This window comes from Oncorhynchus mykiss, chromosome 17, assembly GCF_057628025.1.
Source record: "Oncorhynchus mykiss isolate SJ-2025 chromosome 17, ASM5762802v1, whole genome shotgun sequence".
NCBI lineage: Eukaryota > Metazoa > Chordata > Actinopteri > Salmoniformes > Salmonidae > Oncorhynchus > Oncorhynchus mykiss.
Genome location: NC_143038.1, coordinates 44,235,152 through 44,257,470, shown reverse-complemented (window position 1 = coordinate 44,257,470; position 22,319 = coordinate 44,235,152). Strand labels below are relative to the sequence as shown.

At 44.1% G+C, this 22,319-nt stretch overlaps 1 protein-coding gene across 2 annotated transcripts; it reads left to right on the top strand.

Annotated features, from left to right (window-relative positions):
* The first annotated feature begins 635 nt into the window (after positions 1–635).
* Positions 636–22,112, top strand: LOC110495181 (poly (ADP-ribose) polymerase family, member 3). Of its 2 annotated transcripts, XM_021570500.3 has the most exons (11): positions 636–736; positions 2,138–2,354; positions 10,104–10,229; positions 10,393–10,575; positions 10,704–10,842; positions 11,367–11,593; positions 11,788–11,946; positions 15,643–15,729; positions 15,955–16,138; positions 20,436–20,579; positions 21,576–22,112. In XM_021570500.3, the coding sequence occupies exons 2-11, from the start codon at positions 2,160–2,162 to the stop codon at positions 21,743–21,745; spliced, it is 1,614 nt and encodes a 537-aa protein (XP_021426175.2). In that variant the 5' UTR covers positions 636–736; positions 2,138–2,159; the 3' UTR covers positions 21,746–22,112. The 2 variants fall into 2 exon arrangements, 1 of the variants encoding a protein (XP_021426175.2); XR_016487962.1 differs by lacking the exons at positions 20,436–20,579; positions 21,576–22,112 and adding an exon at positions 18,839–19,506 and having other exon boundaries at positions 15,955–18,620.
* Positions 22,113–22,319: the final 207 nt, after the last annotated feature.

Sequence of the window (22,319 nt, the reverse complement as noted above, 5' to 3'; positions counted from 1 at the left end):
TTTGACATTTGTCTTAGACATTTGTATTAAGAATATTGGTAGTAGTAATACTTTTAATTTGAAAGGCCTTGGTCAGGGAGCTGACCAAGAACCTGATGGTCGCTCTAACAGAGCTCCAGAGTTCCTCTGTGGAGATTGGAGAACCTTCCAGAAGGACAACCATCTCTGCAGCACTCCACCAATCAGGCCTTTATGGTAGAGTGGCCAGATGGACGCCACTCCTCAGTAAAAGGCACCTAAAGGACTCTCAGACCATGAGAAACAAGATTCTCTGGTCTGATGAAACCAATGCCAGGTGTCACGTCTGGAGGAAACCTGGCACCATCCCTACGGTGAAGTATGGTGGTGGCAGCATCATGCTGTGGGGATGTTTTTCAGCGGCTGGGAATGGGAGACTAGTCAGGATCAAGGCAAACTACATTTACCACCCACAACTTCTCACCTGAATGCATTTATTTTTTGAATTTGAATGGGTTGGGAAAAGCCTGAAATTAGGGTTGAGAGTTTGTAGTAGCTGATTTAAAGAATACTGAACCATGGATTAGAGTTTCTCCTGGCCCATAGACTACTTTCAGGGCGAGGAACCATTTAACATTCAGTTGTAAAATAGTGAACTGCTCCTTTAAAAGTGGAAGGGGCACTCAGTGAGAGGTGTGTTTATTAAAAGACTCAGTGAGAGATCTTCATGCTACTTCTGACAGTGACAGCTCGAGCTGCCGATCACCTGCACTGTAAGGTAAGTAGCAAGTCGATGAAGGATGGCAAATTGTTTAGATAGCTTCAAATGTATCAGCTGTAGCTACATCCATAGCCTCATAACTATTAGTGTGTGAACTTTTCGCTAGCAACAGTGTTTAGCTGGTTCAGCTACACAAACCCACACAATCTAGTTATTGGACTTTGCACCAAGCTAATTTAACTACCTAGCTAAAATATTACTGAGGGGTTGTACATGGAAATTTATGCTAGGCCAGCTGCTTTAACTAGCTAGCAGGTAAGTTAGCACTCTCAACCACCTCAGTGCATCCTTTGCCATGTCAGGGAATATAAGGGCGTGCCAGGGCTTGACTGTGTCTGCTGCTTCTACTGTATCTGCTGCTTCTACTGTGGGTGTGTTCGTAAATTCAATCTGGAGTGTGTGGTGGAATATTTCAAGATCATGTTTTATGGTTGTTTTATGCAACGGAATAGAGTATTCTGTTAACTATTGTGTGTGTGTTCTACTGAGGATGGGCCTCTGGGTGACAACACTGACAGGAGATTTACATGTAATTTGGGTGATAAAACCTAAAGAGCATTCCAGAGCATGAGTTAATGTTTCTTTTCTATACGGGGCCAGACACTGGTCTCTACACAATGAAAACTGTTGATACGGCAGATACTGTCTGCTATGTATTATAGGTATCTTTCATACAAATCTTAACCTTGTTCCCCATTCTATATATCTGCTGTTCGTCATATAGGTTGAAAGGGGTGTATCTTGGCTATAAAATACCTTTGTACTTTTGTCTCGGGGCTCTCAACGAATCATCTGAGCGTGAATCGTCGACCAGCCATGACCAGCCATCATTATCGTAGAGCACTCAATCGATTCACTTTATATTTGTGCGTTGTATTGACCTGCTCCCTTATTAATAGGTGATTAAAGATTTAGTTTAAGTATTACTCTTACTTGTGTGATAAGTTTGTCTCTCCTCATTTGATAGTAAAGAAATTAACCACCACAAGTGCCAGAGTGCGTACTTGGCGTTCGTAAATTCAGAGTGTTGTCAGATTGTCCATTCATAATTCACTCTGGATATCTACTCCGATTTCAGAGCACTCTTGTTTGATTGTGCCAGAGCGCAGAATAACTGATGAATTTACTTTTGCCCTTAACGCGTGGCCCTTCAACCTTGAGCGCCTCTTTGCAGCTTCTACTGTGTCTGCTGCTGCTACGTCTCTGATACTAGAAGTACCCATTCCCTCACTTAGCTGCATCAAAACATCACTGCTATGGGCATTGTCCATTGCCTAATGAACAATGAAGTGAAAAGGATGAAGTGAAAAGCACCTGCTGACTCAAGTGCATGAGGATTATCCATCATCTTTCATTTTAGTGTGTTGATTCATAACGTCGTATCTATTTTTTTTGCAGTGATTTGAGATACAGAGAAAGGATGGCACCAAAGAGAAGTGCTGCCTCTTCCACCAAAGTCACTGAAGCGGGTGGAAATAAGGTGAAGCAAGAGCCTGACACATCAAAGGATGCCTTTTCCTTTGCCATAGAGGCTCTGAATGTTGCAGGGCCACACCTTAAGGGCAAAAGTAAGGCTGATGAGCAATGCTTGCTGTCAGAACAGCATTCAGGAGAGGTGAGTTGGACATCATGTCATATCAAGGCACAAAGTAGACAATTTCTTGGGCTGCCTGTACCACCTATCAGACAAATGTTTTGGGTACTATTTCAACTCAAATGTCCTCCTGTGGAGAAATTATTTTACATTTTAGTCATTTAGAAGATGTTTCCATCCACATACAGTGAATTCGGAAAGTATTGACTTTTTCCACATTTGTTACGTTACAACCTTATTCTAAAAGGAATTAAATATTTTTTTCCCCTAATCAATATACATACAAGACACAATAATGATGATGTAACGGCTTTCTTCCGTCGAAGGAGAGGAGGACCAAAATGCAGCGTGGTTAGAGTTCATGTTTTTTAATAAGAAAACTAAACATGAACACATGAATACAAAATAACAAATGTGGCAAAACCGAAACAGTCCTATCTGGTGCAGAGAACACAAAGACAGGAAACAACCACCCACAAAACCCAACACAAAACAGGCTACCTAAATATGGTTCCCAATCAGAGACAATGACTAACACCTGCCTCTGATTGAGAACCATATCAGGCCAAACATAGAAATAGACAAACAACGTAGAATGCCCACCCAGCTCACGTCCTGACCAACACTAAAACAAGGAAAACACACAAGAACTATGGTCAGAACGTCACAGTACCACCCCCAAGGTTCGGACTCCAACCGCACAACCTAAACCTATAGGGGAGGGTCTGGGTGGGCATCTGTCCGCGGTGGCGGCTCTGGCGCTGGACGTGGACCCCACTCCATCATTGTCTTAGTCCACCTCCGTAGCGTCCTTTGAGTGGCGACCCTCGCCGCCGACCTTGGCCTAGGAACCCTAACAAAGGGCCCCACTGGACTGAGGGGCCCCACTGGACTGAGGGGCCCCACTGGACTGAGGGGCAGCTCCGGATTGAGGTAGCTTAGGACTGAGGGGTAGCTCAGGACTGAGGGGTAGCTCAGGACCGAGAGGTAGCTCAGGACCGAGGGGTAGCTCAGGACCGAGGGGTAGCTCAGGACCGAGGGGTAGCTCAGGACCGAGGGGTAGCTCAGGACCGAGGGGTAGCTCAGGACCGAGGGGTAGCTCAGGCCTGAGGGGTAGCTCAGGACTGAGAGATAGCTCAGGCTGGTTGACGGCTCTGGCAGCTCCTGGCTGACTGACGGCTCTGGCGGATCCTGGCTGACTGGCGGATCCTGGCGGATCCTGGCGGCTCTGGCGGATCCTGGCAGACTGGCGGCTCTGGCGGCTCCTTGCAGACTGGCGGAAGACTCTGGCGGCTCTGGACAGGCGGGAGACTCTGGCGGCTCTGGACAGGCGGGAGACTCTGGCGGCTCTGGACAGGCGGGAGACTCTGGCGGCTCTGGACAGGCGGGAGACTCTGGCGGCTCTGGACAGGCGGGAGACAATGGCGGCTCTGGACAGGCGGGAGACAATGGCGGCTCTGGACAGGCGGGAGGCTCTGGCGGCTCTGGACAGGCGGGAAGCTCTGGCGGCTCTGGACAGGCGGGAGACTCTGGCGGCTCTGGACAGGCGGGAGACTCTGGCGGCTCTGGACAGGAGGGAGACTGGCGGCTCTGGACAGGCGGGAGACTCTGGCGGCTCTGGACAGGCGGGAGACTCTGGCGGCTCTGGACAGGCGGGAGACTCTGGCGGCTCTGGACAGGCGGGAGACTCTGGCGGCTCTGGACAGGCGGGAGACTCTGGCGGCTCTGGACAGGCGGGAGACTGGCGGCTCTGGACAGGCGGGAGACTCTGGCGGCTCTGGACAGGCGGGAGACTCTGGCGGCTCTGGACAGGCGGGAGACTCTGGCGGCTCTGGACAGGCGGGAGACTCTGGCGGCTCTGGACAGGCGGGAGACTCTGGCGGCTCTGGACAGGCGGGAGACTCTGGCGGCTCTGGACAGGCGGGAGACTCTGGCGGCTCTGGACAGGCGGGAGACTATGGCGGCTCTGGACAGGTGGGAGACAATGGCGGCTCTGGACAGGCGGGAGGCTCTGGCGGCTCTGGACAGGCGGGAGGCTCTGGCGGCTCTGGACAGGCGGGAGACTCTGGCGGCTCTGGACAGGCGGGAGACTCTGGCGGCTCTGGACAGGAGGGAGACTGGCGGCTCTGGACAGGCGGGAGACTCTGGCGGCTCTGGACAGGCGGGAGACTCTGGCGGCTCTGGACAGGCGGGAGACTCTGGCGGCTCTGGACAGGCGGGAGACTCTGGCGGCTCTGGACAGGCGGGAGACTCTGGCGGCTCTGGACAGGCGGGAGACTGGCGGCTCTGGACAGGCGGGAGACTCTGGCGGCTCTGGACAGGCGGGAGACTCTGGCGGCTCTGGACAGGCGGGAGACTCTGGCGGCTCTGGACAGGCGGGAGACTCTGGCGGCTCTGGACAGGCGGGAGACTCTGGCGGCTCTGGACAGGCGGGAGACTCTGGCAGCTCTGGACAGGCGGGAGACTCTGGCGGCTCTGGACAGGCGGGAGACTCTGGCGGCTCTGGACAGGCGGGAGACTCTGGCGGTTCTGGACAGGCGGGAGACTCTGGCGGCTCTGGACAGGCGGGAGACTCTAGTGGCTCTGGACAGGCGGGAGACTCTAGCAGCTCTGGACAGGCGAGGCGCACTGTAGGCCTGGTGCGTGGTGCCGGCACTGATGGTACTGGGCCGAGGACACCCACCTAAGGGCGAGTGCGGGGAGGAGAAACAGGGAGCCTAGTGCGGGGGGCTGCCATCGGAGGGCTGGTGCGTGTAGGTGGCACTGGATAGACCGGACCGTGCAGGCGCACTGGAGCTCTTGAGCACCGTGCTTGCCCAACCTTACCTTGTTGAATGCTCCCGTTCGCCCTGCCAGTGCGGCGAGGTGGAATAGCCCGCACTGGGCTATGCAGGCGAACCGGGGACACCATGCGTAAGGCTGGTGCCATGTACGCCGGCCCAAGCAGACGCACTGGAGACCAGATGTGTAGAGCCGGCTTCATGGCACCTGGCTCGATGCCCACTCTAGCCCGGCCGATGCGAGGAGCTGGTATGTACCGCAACGGGCTATGCAACCGCACTGGGGACACTGTGCGCTCCACAGCATAACATGGTGCCTGCCCGGTCTCTCTCGCCCTCCGGTAAGCACAGGAAGTTGGCGCAGGTCTCCTACCTGGCTTCGCCACATTTCCTGTGTGCCTCCCCCAATACCTTTTTGGTGCTGACTCTCGGGCTTCCATCCGCGCCGCCATGCTGCCTCCTCATACCAGCGCCTCTCCGCCTTCGCCACCTCCAGCTCTTCTTTGGCTGTGCCCAGGGTCCTTTACCGTCCAACTCGTCCTCCCATGTCCATTCCTCCTTGCGCTGCTCCTGCTGCCGCTGCCTGTCACCACGCCGCTTGGTCCTGTTGTGGTGGGTGTTTCTGTAACGGCTTTCTTCCGTCGAATGAGAGGAGGACCAAAATGCAGCGTGGTTAGAGTTCATATTTTTTAATAAGAAAACTAAACATGAACACAAATACAAAATAACAAATGTGGCAAAGCCGAAACAGTCCTATCTGGCGCAGAGAACACACAGACAGGAAACAACCACCCACAAAACCCAACACAAAACAGGCTACCTAAATATGGTTCCCAATCAGAGACAATGACTAACACCTGCCTCTGATTGAGAACCATATCAGGCCAAACATAGAAATAGACAAACTAGACACACAACATAGAATGCCCACCCAGTTCACGTCCTGACCAACACTAAAACAAGGAAAACACACAAGAACTATGGTCAGAACGTGACAGATGAACCAAAAACAGGTTTTTAGACATTTTTGCTGATAAACATTTTAAAAAATGAATATCACATTTACATACAGTACCAGTCAAAAGTTTGGACACGTCTACTCATTCAAGGGATTTTCTTTATTTTTACTATTTTCTACATTGTAGAATAATAGTGAAGGCATCAAAACTATAAAATTACACATTTGGAATCATGTAGTAACCGAAAAAGTGTTAAACAAATCAGAATATATTTTTGTTTTAGATATTTCAAAGTAGCCACCCTTTGCCTTGATGACAGCTATCCACACTCTTGGCATTCTCTCAACCAGCTTCATGAGGTAGTCACCTGGAATGCATTTCAATTAACAGGTGTGTCTTGTTAAAAGTTAATTTGTGGAATTTCTTTCCTTTTCAATGCGTTTGAGCCAATCAGTTGTGTTGTAACAATACATGGTATGCAGAAGTTAGCCCGATTTGGTTAAAGACCAAGTCCATAATATGGCAAGAACAGCTCAAATAAGCAAAGAGAAACAACAGTCCATCATTACTTTAAGAAATGAAGGTCAGTCAGTATGGAACATTTCAAGAACTTTGAAAGTTCAAGTGCAGTCGCAAAAGGGGGCAGCATTCGGAATTTTGGATGAAAAGCGTGCCCAAAGTAAACTGCCTGCTACTCAGGCCCAGAAGCTAGGATATGCATATAATTGGTAGATCTGGATATAAAACACTCTAATGTTTCCAAAACTGTTAAATTAATGTCTGTGAGTATAACAGAACTGATATGGCAGGTGAAAACCTGAGGAAAATCCATCCACGAAGTACTATTAGTTTGAAAGTCTGTTTTTCCATTGAAAGCCTATCCACCATACAAAGACTTAGGACCCAGTTCACGATCTCTATGGCTTCCTCTACATGTGGCCAGTCTTTAGACATTGTTTCAGGCTTTTACTCTGAAAAATTAGGGAGATACAGCACTTTCAGTGAGAGGACAGTGGACATTTCCAGACATGAGTCCAGCACACAATCGGGAGCGCGCCTTTCCTGTTTCTCCTTTTCTATTGACGAAGCTTTTGTCCGGTTGAAATGTGATTGATTATTTATGACAAAAACAACTTGAGGATTGATTTTAAACATCGTTTGACATGTTTCTATGAACTTTTATGATACTTTATTGATTTTTCGTCTGTCTGTTGTGACCGTGCTTTGTTCCAATGGATTGCTGAACAAAACACACCATCAAAACTGAGGTTTTTGGACATAAAGAGGGACATTATTGAACAAAACAAACATTTATTGTGTAACATGGAGTCTTCGGAGTGCAACCATATGAAGATCATCAAAGGTAAGTGATACATGTTATCGCTATTTCTGACTTTTGTTACTCTTCTTGGCTGCTAACTGTTTGTAATGATTTGTCTGCTGGGTGCTGTTCTCAGATAATCGTATGGTTTGCTTTCGCCGTAAAGCCTTTTTGAAATCTGACACAGTGGTTGGATTAACAATAATTTTATCTTTAACTTCTTGGTCCTACTTGAGACGTCTGCATCTCAAGTAGGCACCTGGAAATGCAAATGCGCTACGCTAAATGCTAAATGTACTTGTTAAAACTCAAACGTTCATTAAAATAGACATGTAGGGTATTGAATTAAAGCTACACTCGTTGTGAATCTATCCAACAAGTCAGATTTTTAAAATGCTTTTCGGCGAAAGCATGAGAAGCTATTATCTGATAGCATGCACCCCCCAAAATACCAGCACGACACGTAAACAACAGATTTTGCGGTAGCCGGCGCTACCCAAAACGCAGAAATAAAATCTAAAACATTCATTACCTTTGATGATATTCTTTGTTGGCACTCCTATATGTCCCATAAACATCACAAATTGGTCTTTTTCCCGATTAAATCCGTCCATGAATGCCCAAAATATCCATTTGTATGGCCTGTCTGCATCACGAAAAAAGCTCTCTTCCAAGACGCAACGTCATGTTTAAAAATGATATAAGTTGCCTATATTTTTTGACAAAAAACTTCAACCTACTTTTATAACCCAACTTTAGGTATTTGTAAACGTTAATAAGCGATCAAATTTATCACTGGGCGATCTGTATTCAATAACAGCTACAAAAGAAAACAGTGTCCATTTTTCAATCTTCCAAAATCGATTGAGGTAGGCTGGATGGAATCAATGATCTATTCGTAATGCCTCAATGGATTTTTGTCAATGAAAATGACGTTTTTGGCGACATCGTGTGGAGGCTGTATGAATTGCATCCGTCTCCATATTAAATTTGGTTTCCTTTAAATAATTCATGAAAGGGGCGCATGGATACTTTTTTCAGATTTCAGTGAGCAGTTTTTCTTGCGCTTTTCGATGAAACACACGCTCTGTTATAGTCACAGCCGTGATTTAACCAGTTTTAGAAACTTCAGAGTGTTTTCTATCCACACATACTAATCATATGCATATACTATATTCCTGGCATGAGTAGCAGGACGCTGAAAAGTTGCGCGATTTTTAACAGAATGTTCGAAAAGGGAGGGGGTAGGATAAAGAGGTTTTAAGCTGGTGTATAACATTTGTATCTTTTATGTATGTTTATTATGAGAATTTCTGTTTTGTTGAGTTTCACGCTCTGCAATTTCACCGGATGTTGTTTGAGACAGTGGATTATTGAACAAAACGCGTTAACAAAATTGAGGTTTTTGGATATAAACATGGACTTTATCGAACAAAACAAACATTTATTGAGTAAATGGGAGTCTTGTGTGTGCAAACATTTGAAAATCATCAAAGGTAAGTGATTAATTTTATCACTATTTCTGACTTGTGTAACTCCTCTACTTGGCTTGTTACTGTTTGTAATGATTTGTCTGCTGGGTGCTGTTCTCAGATAATCACATAATCGCATGGCCAACATCACTGGATGTTGGCCAGGTGGGAGCGTCCCACACCCCCTAGTGAGGTTAAATGTACATGGAGTGCTAACATTAATAATATGCATGTCAATCTCATGTCTCAAAGTGGAGGAGAGATTGACTTCATCACTACTTGTTTTTGTAATAAATGTTGACAAGCTGAATGCACCGAGCGGTCTGTTTAAACTGCTGGCACATAGCTTGGACAGCCATGCATACTCCACAAGACAGGCCACCAGAGGTCTCTTCACAAGTCCAGAACAGACTATGGGAAGTGCACAGTACTACATAGAGCCATGACTACATGGAACTCTATTCCACATCAGGTATCTGATGCAAGAAGTAGAATCTTTTTTTTTTTTTAAATACACCTTATGGAACAGCTGGTACTGTGAAGAGACACACACACGCAGGTAGAGACACATGCATACACATACACACACGCTAGCACACGCACTTTACACATACGTACATTATAATATTGTTGTATGGTGGTATTATACATGTTGTATTGTAGATATGTCGTGGTGTAATAATGTTATATAATGTACTGTTTTATATTTTGCTTTATGTGTGATGTAAGTCTCATTTGGACCCCAGGAATAATTTCTGCTGTCTTGGCAACAGCTAATGGGGATCCCAAATAAATACAAATCAAACACTTTGCTCCGTTGTAATGCTGTAAGTGAGGTCACTTACATCTCCTGGACTCTATATGCTGCATACAGTTATAGAGGTTTCAAAAGACCAATGTACTGCTGTGTGTGTTACTCATTCATATGTAGCAGATTCTGAGAAACTGTCACTAGCTATAGGCATTTGACTTAATGATTTGTTTGATCAGCCTTGCAGTCACATCAGTAGGCCAGACTGTGCAGTGCAGTAGATGAATGGGTAGTCAGGTAGCCTAGCGATTAAGATAACCGTAAGGCTGCTGGTTTGTATCCCGGAGCCGTCCAGGTGAAAAATCTTACGACGTGCCCTTGAGTACATCACTTAATCCTAATTGCTCCTGTAAATTGCTCTTGATATAGGGGTGTCTAATAAAATCTAATGTGCCAACGTGACCTAAATCATGTTCCTCCCCAACAGGTATATGAAGATTATGACTGTATGCTGAATCAGACCAACATTGAAAATAACAGCAATAAGTTTTATGTCATTCAAGTGTTGAATACAGGTGCCTGTTACTACTGCTGGACCAAATGGGGGAGAGTGGTAAGCTTAATTTCAGACAAAGACAAGATGGTAGTTTGCTACACATTCCTGTGTCAACTTTAGTAAATCTACATTTTTGTTGATTACTTTAATTAATATACTAAACTATTCATCGGTTGAGCATCTAGGATTGAAGCACAAAATCCTTTCTCCTCACCTACAGGGGGAAATAGGCCAGTCAAAACTATCAGACCCCTATGTCAGCCCAGACAAAGCCATCAAAGACTTTGAGAAGAAGTTCACAGACAAGACGAAGAACAGCTGGAAGGAGCGGGACAACTTTGTGTCTCGCCCGGGGAAGTACACCCTGATAAAGGTGGATGGAGGCCAGGATGCAGAGGTCAAGGTAACAGTGGTGTGCTAGGGACTAAGTGCTGCTAAGGACTCTGATAGATAGTCAGACTTCTTCTTTGACTCTCACTCATTATTGCCTCGCTGTGTCAATTATAGCATGCTCTCATCTGGCTTTTGCAGGTGGACAATGTTGATGGGAAGATTGTCAAGGGGCCCCAAAACATTCTGCCTTGCACCCTGAATAACCCCACACAGAAGCTCATCCATCTCATTTTTAGCAACGACATGTTCAAAAAGGCCATGGAGTGCATGGACCTGGGTGGGTGTCAATCTTAGTCCAACACACCACCTTTAACGCTACAGCACTGAAACAATCCTCTGTTCCTCAGTCATTAAGCCTGGGTGGGGTCTGTCTATGTACACATGTTCTATTAAGTAACTTATCTGTTTGACTGGACTGCTTGTTGTATTGTATTCTACCCTCAGTGGAATTATATACAGTACTTGGCTGTTCAACTGAAGTCTCTGTGATCAAAGAGGTATCCTAAATCATTAACTAGAGTCATTTAAGTAGAGGGTAAAGCCTGGCGATCTGGAGATAAATGTCTAATCCATCTAAAACCCAGTCTGCCTGATCAATAATGTAAATGGCGCCTGACTGTACAATTGATTGATTTGGACCAAAGCTTATTCAGCTGTATTGTGAGTTCCCCAACAACCACATTGACCAATGTAGAGGAAAGCAGTCAACATAGAGCTATAAAAAACGTGTCTAACATATGAACTCAGACAGAGCGGTAATATGTGTATAATCATCATCTCTTCCCTGGTTCTTCCCACCAGACATAAAGAAGATACCCTTGGGGAAACTGAGCAAGCTGCAGATCACCAAGGGCTTTAAAGTGCTGGAGGAGATTGAGGGAGCTATGAACGCCAGCCAGACCAGCAGGGCCAAACTGGAGGAGCTCTCCTCCAAGTTCTTCACCATCATCCCACACATCTTTGGACGCAAAAGGCCCCCGGTCATCGACAGCTCTGAGATCATAGAGAAGAAGAAGGAGATGCTTCTGGTGAGATCTACTTAATCAACTTGTACTTTGTGGAATGACATTGATATTGGTCAGTACTATTTAGGGCCAAAAGTTTTTTTTATAGCCTACAAAGACACAGAGTTTTGGTAATAGGTAAAACTCCTGGCCATAATAATGAGTCGTTTTTTTCCAGGCCTGGTCCCATCTCTCCCTCCTTCTGCTGTTCCCTGCAGGTGCTGGCTGATATAGAGATAGCCCAAGACCTGAAGGCTGAGACTGAGAAGACACAGGAGCTGATGGAGGTAGAGAAAGTACCTCATTCACTGGACCAGAACTATCTGTCTCTCAACTGCAAACTCTGTCTACTAGAAAGAGAAACACAGGAATTCAAGGTACTGTGGCCTCTAATGGAAGTTTAATTTTATACAAACACGGCTGTATTGTTGTAGATGTAAAAATCATAGTCATACAAATCTTTAGTGATACTGATTGTAAGAAGGAAACGGAGAAGATGGCTGACGTTTTATGTGCTCCTAACCGTTTGTGTTTTTGTTTTTTTTTTGCGTTATTTTAACTTATTTATTTACTTATGTTGTACATAATGTTGGTGCTACTGTCTCTTATGACCGAAAATAACTTCTGGACATCAGAACAGTGATTACTCACCACGAACTGGCAGAAGTTTTTTTTTCCTTTAACGAGTCCGACGAGCCCGACGTGAACGACATACTGCTTTCCCAGGAACAGGCCCAAATCCCACCATTTGCTTGAAGAGACAACAGCGAAAAAGAGGACGGAGGTCGGGCTGCCTTCTGAGAATTTGTAGGCGATCGAATAAACCCCCTGCCTTCTGTTCTACTAGCTAACGTGCAATCATTGGAAAATAAAATCGATGACCTACGAGGAAGATTAAACTACCAATGGGACATGAAAAACTGCAATATCTTATGTTTGGGTGGCAGTCTATTCAAATATGTAAATAACACGATATATAAGGAAGTCTTGAGGTTTTGCTCGCTTGAGGTGGAAACTCATGATAAGCTGTAGACCACACTATCTATGTAGAGAGTTTTCATCTGTATTTTTTTGTAGCTGTCTACATACCACCACAGACCAATGCTGGCACTGAGACCGCACTCAATGAGCTGTATTCCGCCATAAGCAAACAGGAAAACGCTCATCCAGAGGCGGCACTCCTAGTGGCAGGGGACATTAATGCAGGGAAACTTAAATCTGTTTTTCCAAATTTGCAAATGTGCAACCAGAGAGAAAAAAACTCTAGACCACCTTTACTCCACACACAGAGACGAGTACAAAGCTCTCCCTCGCCCTCCATTTGGCAAATCTGACCATAATTCTATCTTCCTGCTTACAAGCAAAAATGACAGCAGGAAGCACCAGTGACTCGGTCAATAAAAAGTGGTCAGATGAAGCAGATGCTAAGCTACAGGACTGTTTTGCTAGCACAGACTGGAATATGTTCCGGGATTCTTCCTATGGCATTGAGGAGTACACCACATCAGTCATTGGCTTCATCAATAAGTGCATCGATGACATCGTCCCAACATATTCCAATACATTCCCCAACCAGAGGCCATGGATTACGGGCAACATTCGCACTACCGCTTTAAAGGAGCGTGACTCTAACCCGGAAGCTTATAAGAAATCCCACTATGCCTTCCGATGTACCATCAAACAGGCAAAGCGTCAATTCAGGACTAAGAGGTTCTACAGCTGCACCGTCGAGAGCATCCTGACTGGTTGCATCACTACCTGGTATGGCAACTGCTCAGCCTCTGACCGCAAGGCACAACAGAGGGTAGTGCGTATGGCCCAGTACATCACTGGGGCCAAGCTTCCTGAGATCTAGGACCTCTATATCAGGCGGTGTCAGAGGAAGGCCCTAAAAATTGTCAGACTCCAATCATAAACTGTTCTCTCTGCTACCGCATGGCAAGCGGTACCGGAGCGCAAAGTCTAGGTCCATGTGGCTGCTAAACAGCATCTACCCCCAAGCCATAATACTCCTCAACATCTAATCAAATGGCTACTAAGACTATTTGCATTGCCCCGCCTCCCCCTTTCATGCCACTGCTACTCTATTATTATCTATGCATAGTCAATTTAATAACTCTATCTACATGTACATATTACCTCAGTTACCTTGACTAACCGGTGCCCCCGCACATTGCCTCTGTACCGTTACCCCCTGTATATAGTCTCACTATTGTTATTTTACTGCTGCTCTTTAACTACTAGTTACTTTTATTTCTTATTCATATTTTTTAAACTGCATTGTTGGTTGGGGGCTTGTAAGTAAGCATTTCACAGTCAGGTCTACCTGTTGTATTCAGCGCATGTGACTAATACAATTTGATTTGGTCATATTTTGTGACATACAGTGGGGCCAAAAAGTATTTAGTCAGCCACCAATTGTGCAAGTTCTCCCACTTAAAAATATGAGAGAGGCCTGTAATTTCCATCATAGGTACACTTCAACTATGACAGACAAAAGGAGAGAAAAAAATCCAGAAAATCACATTGTAGGATTTTTTATGAATTTCTTTGCAAATTATGGTGGAAAATAAGTATTTGGTCACCTACAAACAAGCAAGATTTCTGGCTCTCACAGACCTGTAACTTCTTCTTTAAGAGGCTCCTCTGTCCTCCACTCGTTACCTGTATTAATGGCACCTGTTTGAACTTGTTATCAGTATAAAAGACACCTGTCCACAACCTCAAACAGTCACACTCCAAACTCCACTATGGCCAAGACCAAAGAGCTGTCAAAGGACACCAGAAACAAAATTGTAGACCTGCACCAGGCTGGGAAGACTGAATCTGCAATAGGTAAGCAGCTCGGTTTGAAGAAATCAACTGTGGGAGCAATTATTAGGAAATGGAAGACATACAAGACCACTGATAATCTCCCTCGATCTGGGGCTCCACGCAAGCTCTCACCCCGTGGGGTCAAAATGATCACAAGAACGGTGAGCAAAAATCCCAGAACCACACGGGGGGACCTAGTGAATGACCTGCAGAGAGCTGAGACCAAAGTAACAAAGCCTACCATCAGTAACACATTACGCCGCCAGGGACTCAAATCCTGCAGTGCCAGACGTGTCCCCCTGCTAGAGAGCATTTGGATGATCCAGAAGAAGATTGGGAGAATGTCATATGGTCAGATGAAACCAAAATAGAACTTTTTGGTAAAAACTCTACTCGTCGTGTTTGGAGGACAAAGAATGCTGAGTTGCATCCAAAGAACACAATACCTACTGTGAAGCATGGGGGTGGAAACATCATGCTTTGGGGCTGTTTTTCTGCAAAGGGACCAGGGCGACTGATCCGTGTAAAGGAAAGAATGAATGGGGCCATGTATCGTGAGATTTTGAGTGAAAACCTCCTTCCATCAGCAAGGGCATTGAAGATGAAACGTGGCTGGGTCTTTCAGCATGACAATGATCCCAAACACACCGCCCGGGCAATGAAGGAGTGGCTTCGTAAGAAGCATTTCAAAGTCCTGGAGTGGCCTGACCAATCTCCAGATCTCAACCCCATAGAAAATCTTTGGAGGAAGTTGAAAGTCCATGTTGCCCTGCAACAGCCCCAAAACATCACTGCTCTAGAGGAGATCTGCATGGAGGACTGGGTCAAAATACCAGCAACAGTGTGTGAAAACCTTGTGAAGACTTACAGAAAACGTTTGACCTCTGTCATTGCCAACAAAGGGTATATAACAAAGTTTTGAGATAAACTTTTGTTATTAACCAAATACTTATTTTCCACCATAATTTGCAAATAAATTCATTAAAAATCATACAATGTGATTTTCTGGATTTTTTCTTCTCATTTTGTCTGTCAAAGTGTACCTATGTGTAGTGTACCTATGATGAAAATTACAGGCCTCTCATCTTTTTAAGTGGGAGATCTTGCACAATATGTGGCTGACTAAATACTTTTTTGCCCCACTGTAAATGCATTATAGGGGTCTATTTACTGAGACAAAATGATATACAATATTCTTCTCTGTAGTCGAAAGTAAATGTTGAGCTTCCATTGTATTTTCGTTCTTGTCTAATTTAAAGGTAATTGAGAAATACCTGAAGGCCACTGCACATAGCCACAGCCAGCCAAAGATTATAGATGTCTGGGAGGTAGAGAGTGAGACTGAGGTGAGTAACACATGACACTACTTCAGCAAAATAATGTTAGCATGTAATACAGAATTAATTTGTATTGATTCATTACTTATTTGTTGTGAGCTTGATTGTTGTAATGAAGTTGAGAATCTCTTTTTTTGGCTTAAATGTACACACAGGTTCCTCTATTATAGTGCGTTAGGTCAAGGATTCTGTTCTCCTATCTGCATATCTGTGTGTGGGCATTGTTTTCGGCAGGCGGAGCGGTTCAGGGAGAATGACAACCTGGAGAACCGGCGTCTGCTGTGGCACGGCACCAACTTGGCAATGGTTGCGGTCATCTTGAACGGTGGCCTATATAGTCACTTCATGCCCCAGTCAGGGGGCTGCGCAGGCAGGGGCATCTACTTTGCCTCGGAGATCAGCAACTCTGCTAATTACGGTGAGGTTCTACCCCTGCGTTATAGGGCATTTGGAAAGTATTCAGACCCCTTGACTTTTTCACATTTTGTTATGTTACAGCCTTATTCTAAAATGGATTTTTTTTAAAAACATTTTGCTCATCTAGCCACACTCTATACCCCAAAATGAAGAAGCAAAAACTGTTTTTTATTTATTTTTGCAACGTATTAAAAATAAACTGAAATAATACATTTACATAAGTATTCAGACTCATGGTTTGGGTGATTGTGGAGGCCAGGTCATCTGATGCAGCACTCCATCACTCTCCTTCTTGGTCAAATAGCCCTTACACAGCCTGGAGGTGTGTTTTGGGTCATTGTCCTGTTGAAAAACAAATGATAGTCCCGCTATGTGCAAAACAAATGGGATTGCGCATCACTGCAGAATGCTGTGGTAGCCATACTTGTTAGGTTTGCCTTGAATTCTAAATAAATCACTGACAGTGTCATCAGCAAAGCACCGTCACACCATCACACCTCCTCCACCATACTTCACGGTGGGAACCACACATGCAGAGATCATCTACTCTGCGTCTCACAAAGACACGGTGGTTGGAGCCAAAAATCTCAAAATTTGTACTCATCAAAGCAAAGGACAGATATCCTCCAGTCTATTGTCCGTTTCTCATGTTTCTTGGCCCAAGCTAGTCTCTTCTTATTATTGGTGTCCTTTAGTAGTGGTTTCTTTGCAGCAAGGCCGGATTCACACAGTCTCCTCTGAACAGTTGATGTTGAGATGTGTCTGTTACTTGAACTATGTGAAGCATTTATTTGGGCCGAATCTGAGGAGCAGTTAACTCTGAAGAACTTATCCTCTGCAGCAGAGGTAACCCTGGGTCATCCTTTCCTGTGGTGGTCATCATGAGAGCCAGTTTCATCATAGCGCTTGATGGATTTTGAATGACTGCACTTGAAGAACTTTCAAAGTTCTTGAAACTTTATGTATTGATTGACCTTCATGTTTTAAAGTAGTGATGGACTGATGTTTCACTTTACTTATCTGAGCTGTTCTTAACATAATATGGACTTGGTCTTTTACCAAATAGGGCTATCTTCTGTATACCGACCTTGTTACAACACAACTGACTGGCTCAAACTCATGAACCTCTCTGCGCACCGAACCCGTTAGCGGGATTAAATTCGACAACATACGGTGATCGCTACATAAATAGTCATATTAAACATTCATGAAAATACAAGTGTCTCACATTGGTCGAAAGCCTAGAATCTTGCTAATCCAACTGCGTTGTCAGATTTAAAAAAGGATTTACTGCGAAAGAATACGATGCGATTATCTGAGAACAAAGCCCCATAAAAAAAATATTTCAACACAGGCGTAACAACATCACAAATTGCAATAAAATAAATAGTTTACCTTTGACGATCTTCCTCTGTTTGCAATCCCAATGCTCATTGTTACACAATGAATGGTCTTTTGTTTGATAAAATCCATTTTTATAGCCTAACATGAAACATTTTGTGAAACGCTTGTGTCGTGAATTCCGTCTCATTCCATTTTCGACGACACATTCGATGTCAATACACACACTAAATGTGACATTATCCCAGTCATGTTTGGTTTCATTGCAATCAACTGGTTTGTTTGTAACACAACCAAACGTGATGGGTAATTTCGCGGGACGTATTGACTGAAAGAAACCGATTTGAAGACAACAAGTAATGACATCATTGTGCATCAATGATATGACCGCTGTTTCGTTGATTGACTGTATTTTAACCCAATGACCACTGATCGTCTTGAAATCTAGGTAGGTAGATAGCCAATGACCTAAACGGCAATATGTAATGTTTATGTGTTGGAAGACCATCCCATGTAGTAAACTCCGGCGTAAAGAGGGTCATTCGCCATTAAAGATTCATACCGGAAGGAGCCGCGCATGTTACGCACAGCGTTGTTTTGGTAAAGCGCATCTTCAGCTGTTTATATATCAATCAGTATGGCGACTAAGTCAGGGAAAGCTAAATCTAAGTCTAGATATACAGATGTACACACAATTTTAGAAGAAATGGATCGGGAAAGTGAGACAGAGATTGTTGGAGGACGATTCATTTAGCGATTCCCAAATGGAGGAATATTTTTTGAACGGAGAGGACATCGTTTTGGACTGGTAAGTTCTTCTCATGCTAATGCCGTTGTTTGAAATTAATAATATAAAATATTATTTGTGTTTTTTTTTTTTTTGTAGCAATATATATAAATGTAATGAAATGTGTAAAGTACACGTTGGCTATACATTGTGGGTGGGGGTTTGTTTGTATGTACTGACCCATATCCTATGTTTGTGTATTTACATATTGTGGATTAGAGGGTGCATGGCCGAGATGCGTGTCTGCCACTCCATCCCATCCCACCCCCACATGAAATAGCCTATTTGAGGCTGTTGAGGGGAGGGCAGGCCCACAACAATGGCCAAAGTGAAATGGAGACAGTAGATACAGCAGGTCTGTTGTAATATAATAAAGACAGTAGATCTAGCTGGTCTGTCATAATATAATAGAGACAGTAGATCTAGCTGAAATGTCATAATATAAATGAGACAGTAGATCTAGCAGGTCTATAATAATATATTCAACCTTATGTTCCCTGTATATATATATCTGTTTATTATACCTGTTGATACATATGTGAAACTATTCTAACTGAACATTTTCTTTCACAGTGACACTGACTGGGAGCCCCCAGTGCCAAGGTGTCCATCCCCAACTGAAGCTGGTTCATCCAGCCAGACACCTGTTGTCTCAGCGCTACTGGGGCATAGATCGCAAAAAATGTCCCCATTCCAACTGTGGGCCTGTCAGATGCGCTGATAGGCTATTACAATGTTCTCCATAAGATTATGAAATGGTACAAGACTATCATTTCATCAACATTGCTGTGGTGAATGCATTCATCCTACACAAGGAAATGGCTAAGAGCTGTGGAAAGCCCCCCATCTCACAGCTAGCCTTCAGAGAGCTGCTCATCAATGAGCTTGCTGGCTACAGCACCACTGCACCACGTTCTGGCCTCTCTACCTCTGTCCCTCCTGCCACAAGTGGTGTTCATCTGCCCACATTTATTTCTGCAGGCATGGATGTGCCTCAGGGCCAAAAGGGCACAGCATGGAGGCGTCGCTGTGTTCTTTGCAAAATAATGTCCCCCATTAACTGCACCACATGCTTGGTGACCCTCTGCTTTACAGCAGAAAGAGACTGCTATGGCACCTGGCATCAGCAGCACAATATTGTGTAGAGGACTGAGGGTCTTCCAAATATGTTGTTCATTTTAAAGATGATGATACAACATTAAAAAGAAAAAATGTATGTTTTTTTCAATGTATTATCTAAACCAGATCTATTGTCTTATATTCTCCTACATTCAATTCACATTTACACAAACTTCAGAGTGTTTTCTTTAAATTAAACCAATAATATGCATATCCTTGGTACTGGGCCTGAGCTACAGGCAGTTAGATTTGGGTATGTCTTCAGGCAGAAATTGAAAAAAGTAGAGGGGTAGTTGTAAGAGGTTAAATTTAATTAAAAAAATGTACTTTTAACAAAGGCACACCTGTTAATTGAAATTAATTCCATGTGACTACCTCATGACGCTGGTTGGGATAATGCCAATAGTGTGCAATGCTGTCATCAAGGCAAAGGTGGCTATTTTGAAGAATCTCAAATATAAAATATATTTTGATTTGTTTAAGACTTTTTTGGTTACTACATGATTCCATATTTGTTGTTTCATAGTTTTGATGACTTCACTATTATTATTATTATTATTATTATTGTTATTATGTAGAAAATAGTTTAAAAAAAAAAGTTTTGACTGGTACTGTATGTGTTCATGAGAGGGGTCATATTAGTGTGTTGCCCAAACTGTTCAGATGCAACAGACTTAATTAGCAAATTGGCGGTAGAGACTTCAGATGAGTTCCTGGATGCTTGTGGTGGTTGAGAGCCTTATCTTTCCATGGAGGGTTCATAATAGGTTTTGTCGGCCAAACCGTGGAGACGCTACAGACATTTTCGTGAGAAGACTGATTTTCGGGATGTCTACTGGTCTGACAAACACTGCAGTAGCTCTGCCACCTTTCACCGCAGGTGGGGATGACCAACAACGGATGTCGGGGATTGAGACGCAGCCCATGCAAAAAAAAAACATATTTCTAGCTTATTATGCTAATTAGATTTCCGCAGGGGCACGGACATCTACTCTAGGCGGTTAAAAGGACCTGCCTTAAAGCCGTGTCTCTGTGTCCTGTCTCTGTGTAGTGCATACATCTGAAGGCATCGGGATGATGTTTCTGAATGAGGTGGTGCTAGGGAAGGAGCACACCATCACGAAGGATGACAGCTCCCTGATGAAGGCTCCTGATGGCTACGACAGCGTGGTGGCTCGAGGAAAGGTGGAACCAGGTACAGCACCACCACTCACAGCTCACCACTCACAGCTCACTTCTGGTCTAATCGCAACTCACTCCCTTACCCTGTTGACAAAATCCAGTCACTGCTATTGTCTCAGCCATGGCCAGTCTGTCTCTATATACACCGTTTAAAAGTTTGGGGTCACTTAGAAATGTCCTTGTTTTTGAAAGAAAAACACATTTTTTTGTCCATTTAAAATAACATCAAATTGATCAGAAATACAGTGTACACATTGTTCATGTTGTACAGTAAATGACTTGTCCTCTTGCTTAGTTGTGCACTGGGGCCTTTCACTCTTTCTATTCTGGTTAGAGACAGTTTGTGCTGTTCTGTGAAGGGAGTATTACACAGCGTTGTACGAGATCTTCAGTTTCTTGGCAATTTCTCGCATGGAATAGCCTTCATTTCTCAGAACAAGAATAGACTGACGAGTTTCAGAAGAGGGTACTTTGTTTCTGACCATTTTGAGCCTGTCATCAAATCCACAAATTTTGATGCTCCAGATACTCAACTAGTCTAAAGAAGGCCAGTTTTATTGCTTCTTTAATCAGGACAGCATTTTTCAGCTGTGCTAACATAATTGCAAAAGGGTTTTCTAATGATCAATTAGCCTTTTAAAATGATAAACTTGGATTAGCTGACACCTCGTGCCATTGGAAAACAGGAATGATGGTTGCTGATAATGGGCCTCTATACGCCTATGTAGATATTCCATAAAAAATCTGCCGTTTCAAGCTACAATAGTAATTTACAACATGAACAATGTCTACACTGTATTTCTGATCAATTTGATGTTATTTAAATGGCCCAAAAAAATGCTTTTCTTTCAAAAACAAGGACATTTCTAAGTGAGCCCAAACTTTTGAACGGTAGTGTATACTCTAATGAAGTGGTCACTGTATTTCTAAACATCTGGTAGATGGTCAGACGATATCCAGAAGAAGGCATCAGTATGGTTGTGTAGTCAACACTTTTGTATTGTTTCAGACCCGTCCAAGGACATCTTCCTGACACTGGATGGTAAGCAGGTGGCTGTGCCTCAGGGTAAACCCACCAAGCAGCCCCAGTACAAGGACAGCTACTTCTGCAACAGCGAGTACCTGGTCTACAAGGGAAACCAGTGTCGCATCCGCTACCTGCTGGAGCTCAAGTTTTAACTGGAGAGAAGGAGAGAGGGAGGAGGCACCTATGCATTCTAGGAGATGGTATTATTCAAGTAATTAAGGTTTTTGTTATTAATAGACACCTCTGTCACTGTGTGCATTATCCAACCAAAGTTCCCTATAATATCATATATATACTCTGTGCCTTATCCTTTATAGTATCCTAACAGGCTTTGAGTGAACAGTCTTCCATGGTCTATTGCAGTGGTTCCCAAACTTTTTATTGTCCAGTACCCCTTCAAACATTTAACCTCCAGCTGCGTACCCCCTCTAGCACCAGGGTCAGCGCACTCTCAAATGTTGTTTTTTGCCATCATTGTAAGCCTGCTACACACACGCTATACGATACATTTATTAAACATAAGATTGAGTGTGTTTTTGTCACAGCCCGGCTCGTGGGAAGTGACAAAGAGCTCTTATAGGACCAGGGCACAAATAATAATATAATTACAATAATCAATCATTCAGCTTTTTATTTAGCCATCTTACTGTACATATAAAACTTTATTTGTTCATCAAATTGTGAATAACTCACCACAGGTTAATGAGAAGGGTGTGCTTGAAAGGA

Bases quoted from the DNA above. Each gene is read 5' to 3' on its own strand.
- LOC110495181 (XM_021570500.3), top strand. From the start codon at position 2,160: ATGGCACCAAAGAGAAGTGCTGCCTCTTCCACCAAAGTCACTGAAGCG. The intron at 10,230-10,392 runs GTAAGCTTAATT...CCTCACCTACAG, and splicing joins GGACCAAATGGGGGAGAGTG to GGGGAAATAGGCCAGTCAAA. The intron at 16,139-20,435 runs GTGAGGTTCTAC...GTCTCTGTGTAG, and splicing joins CAGCAACTCTGCTAATTACG to TGCATACATCTGAAGGCATC.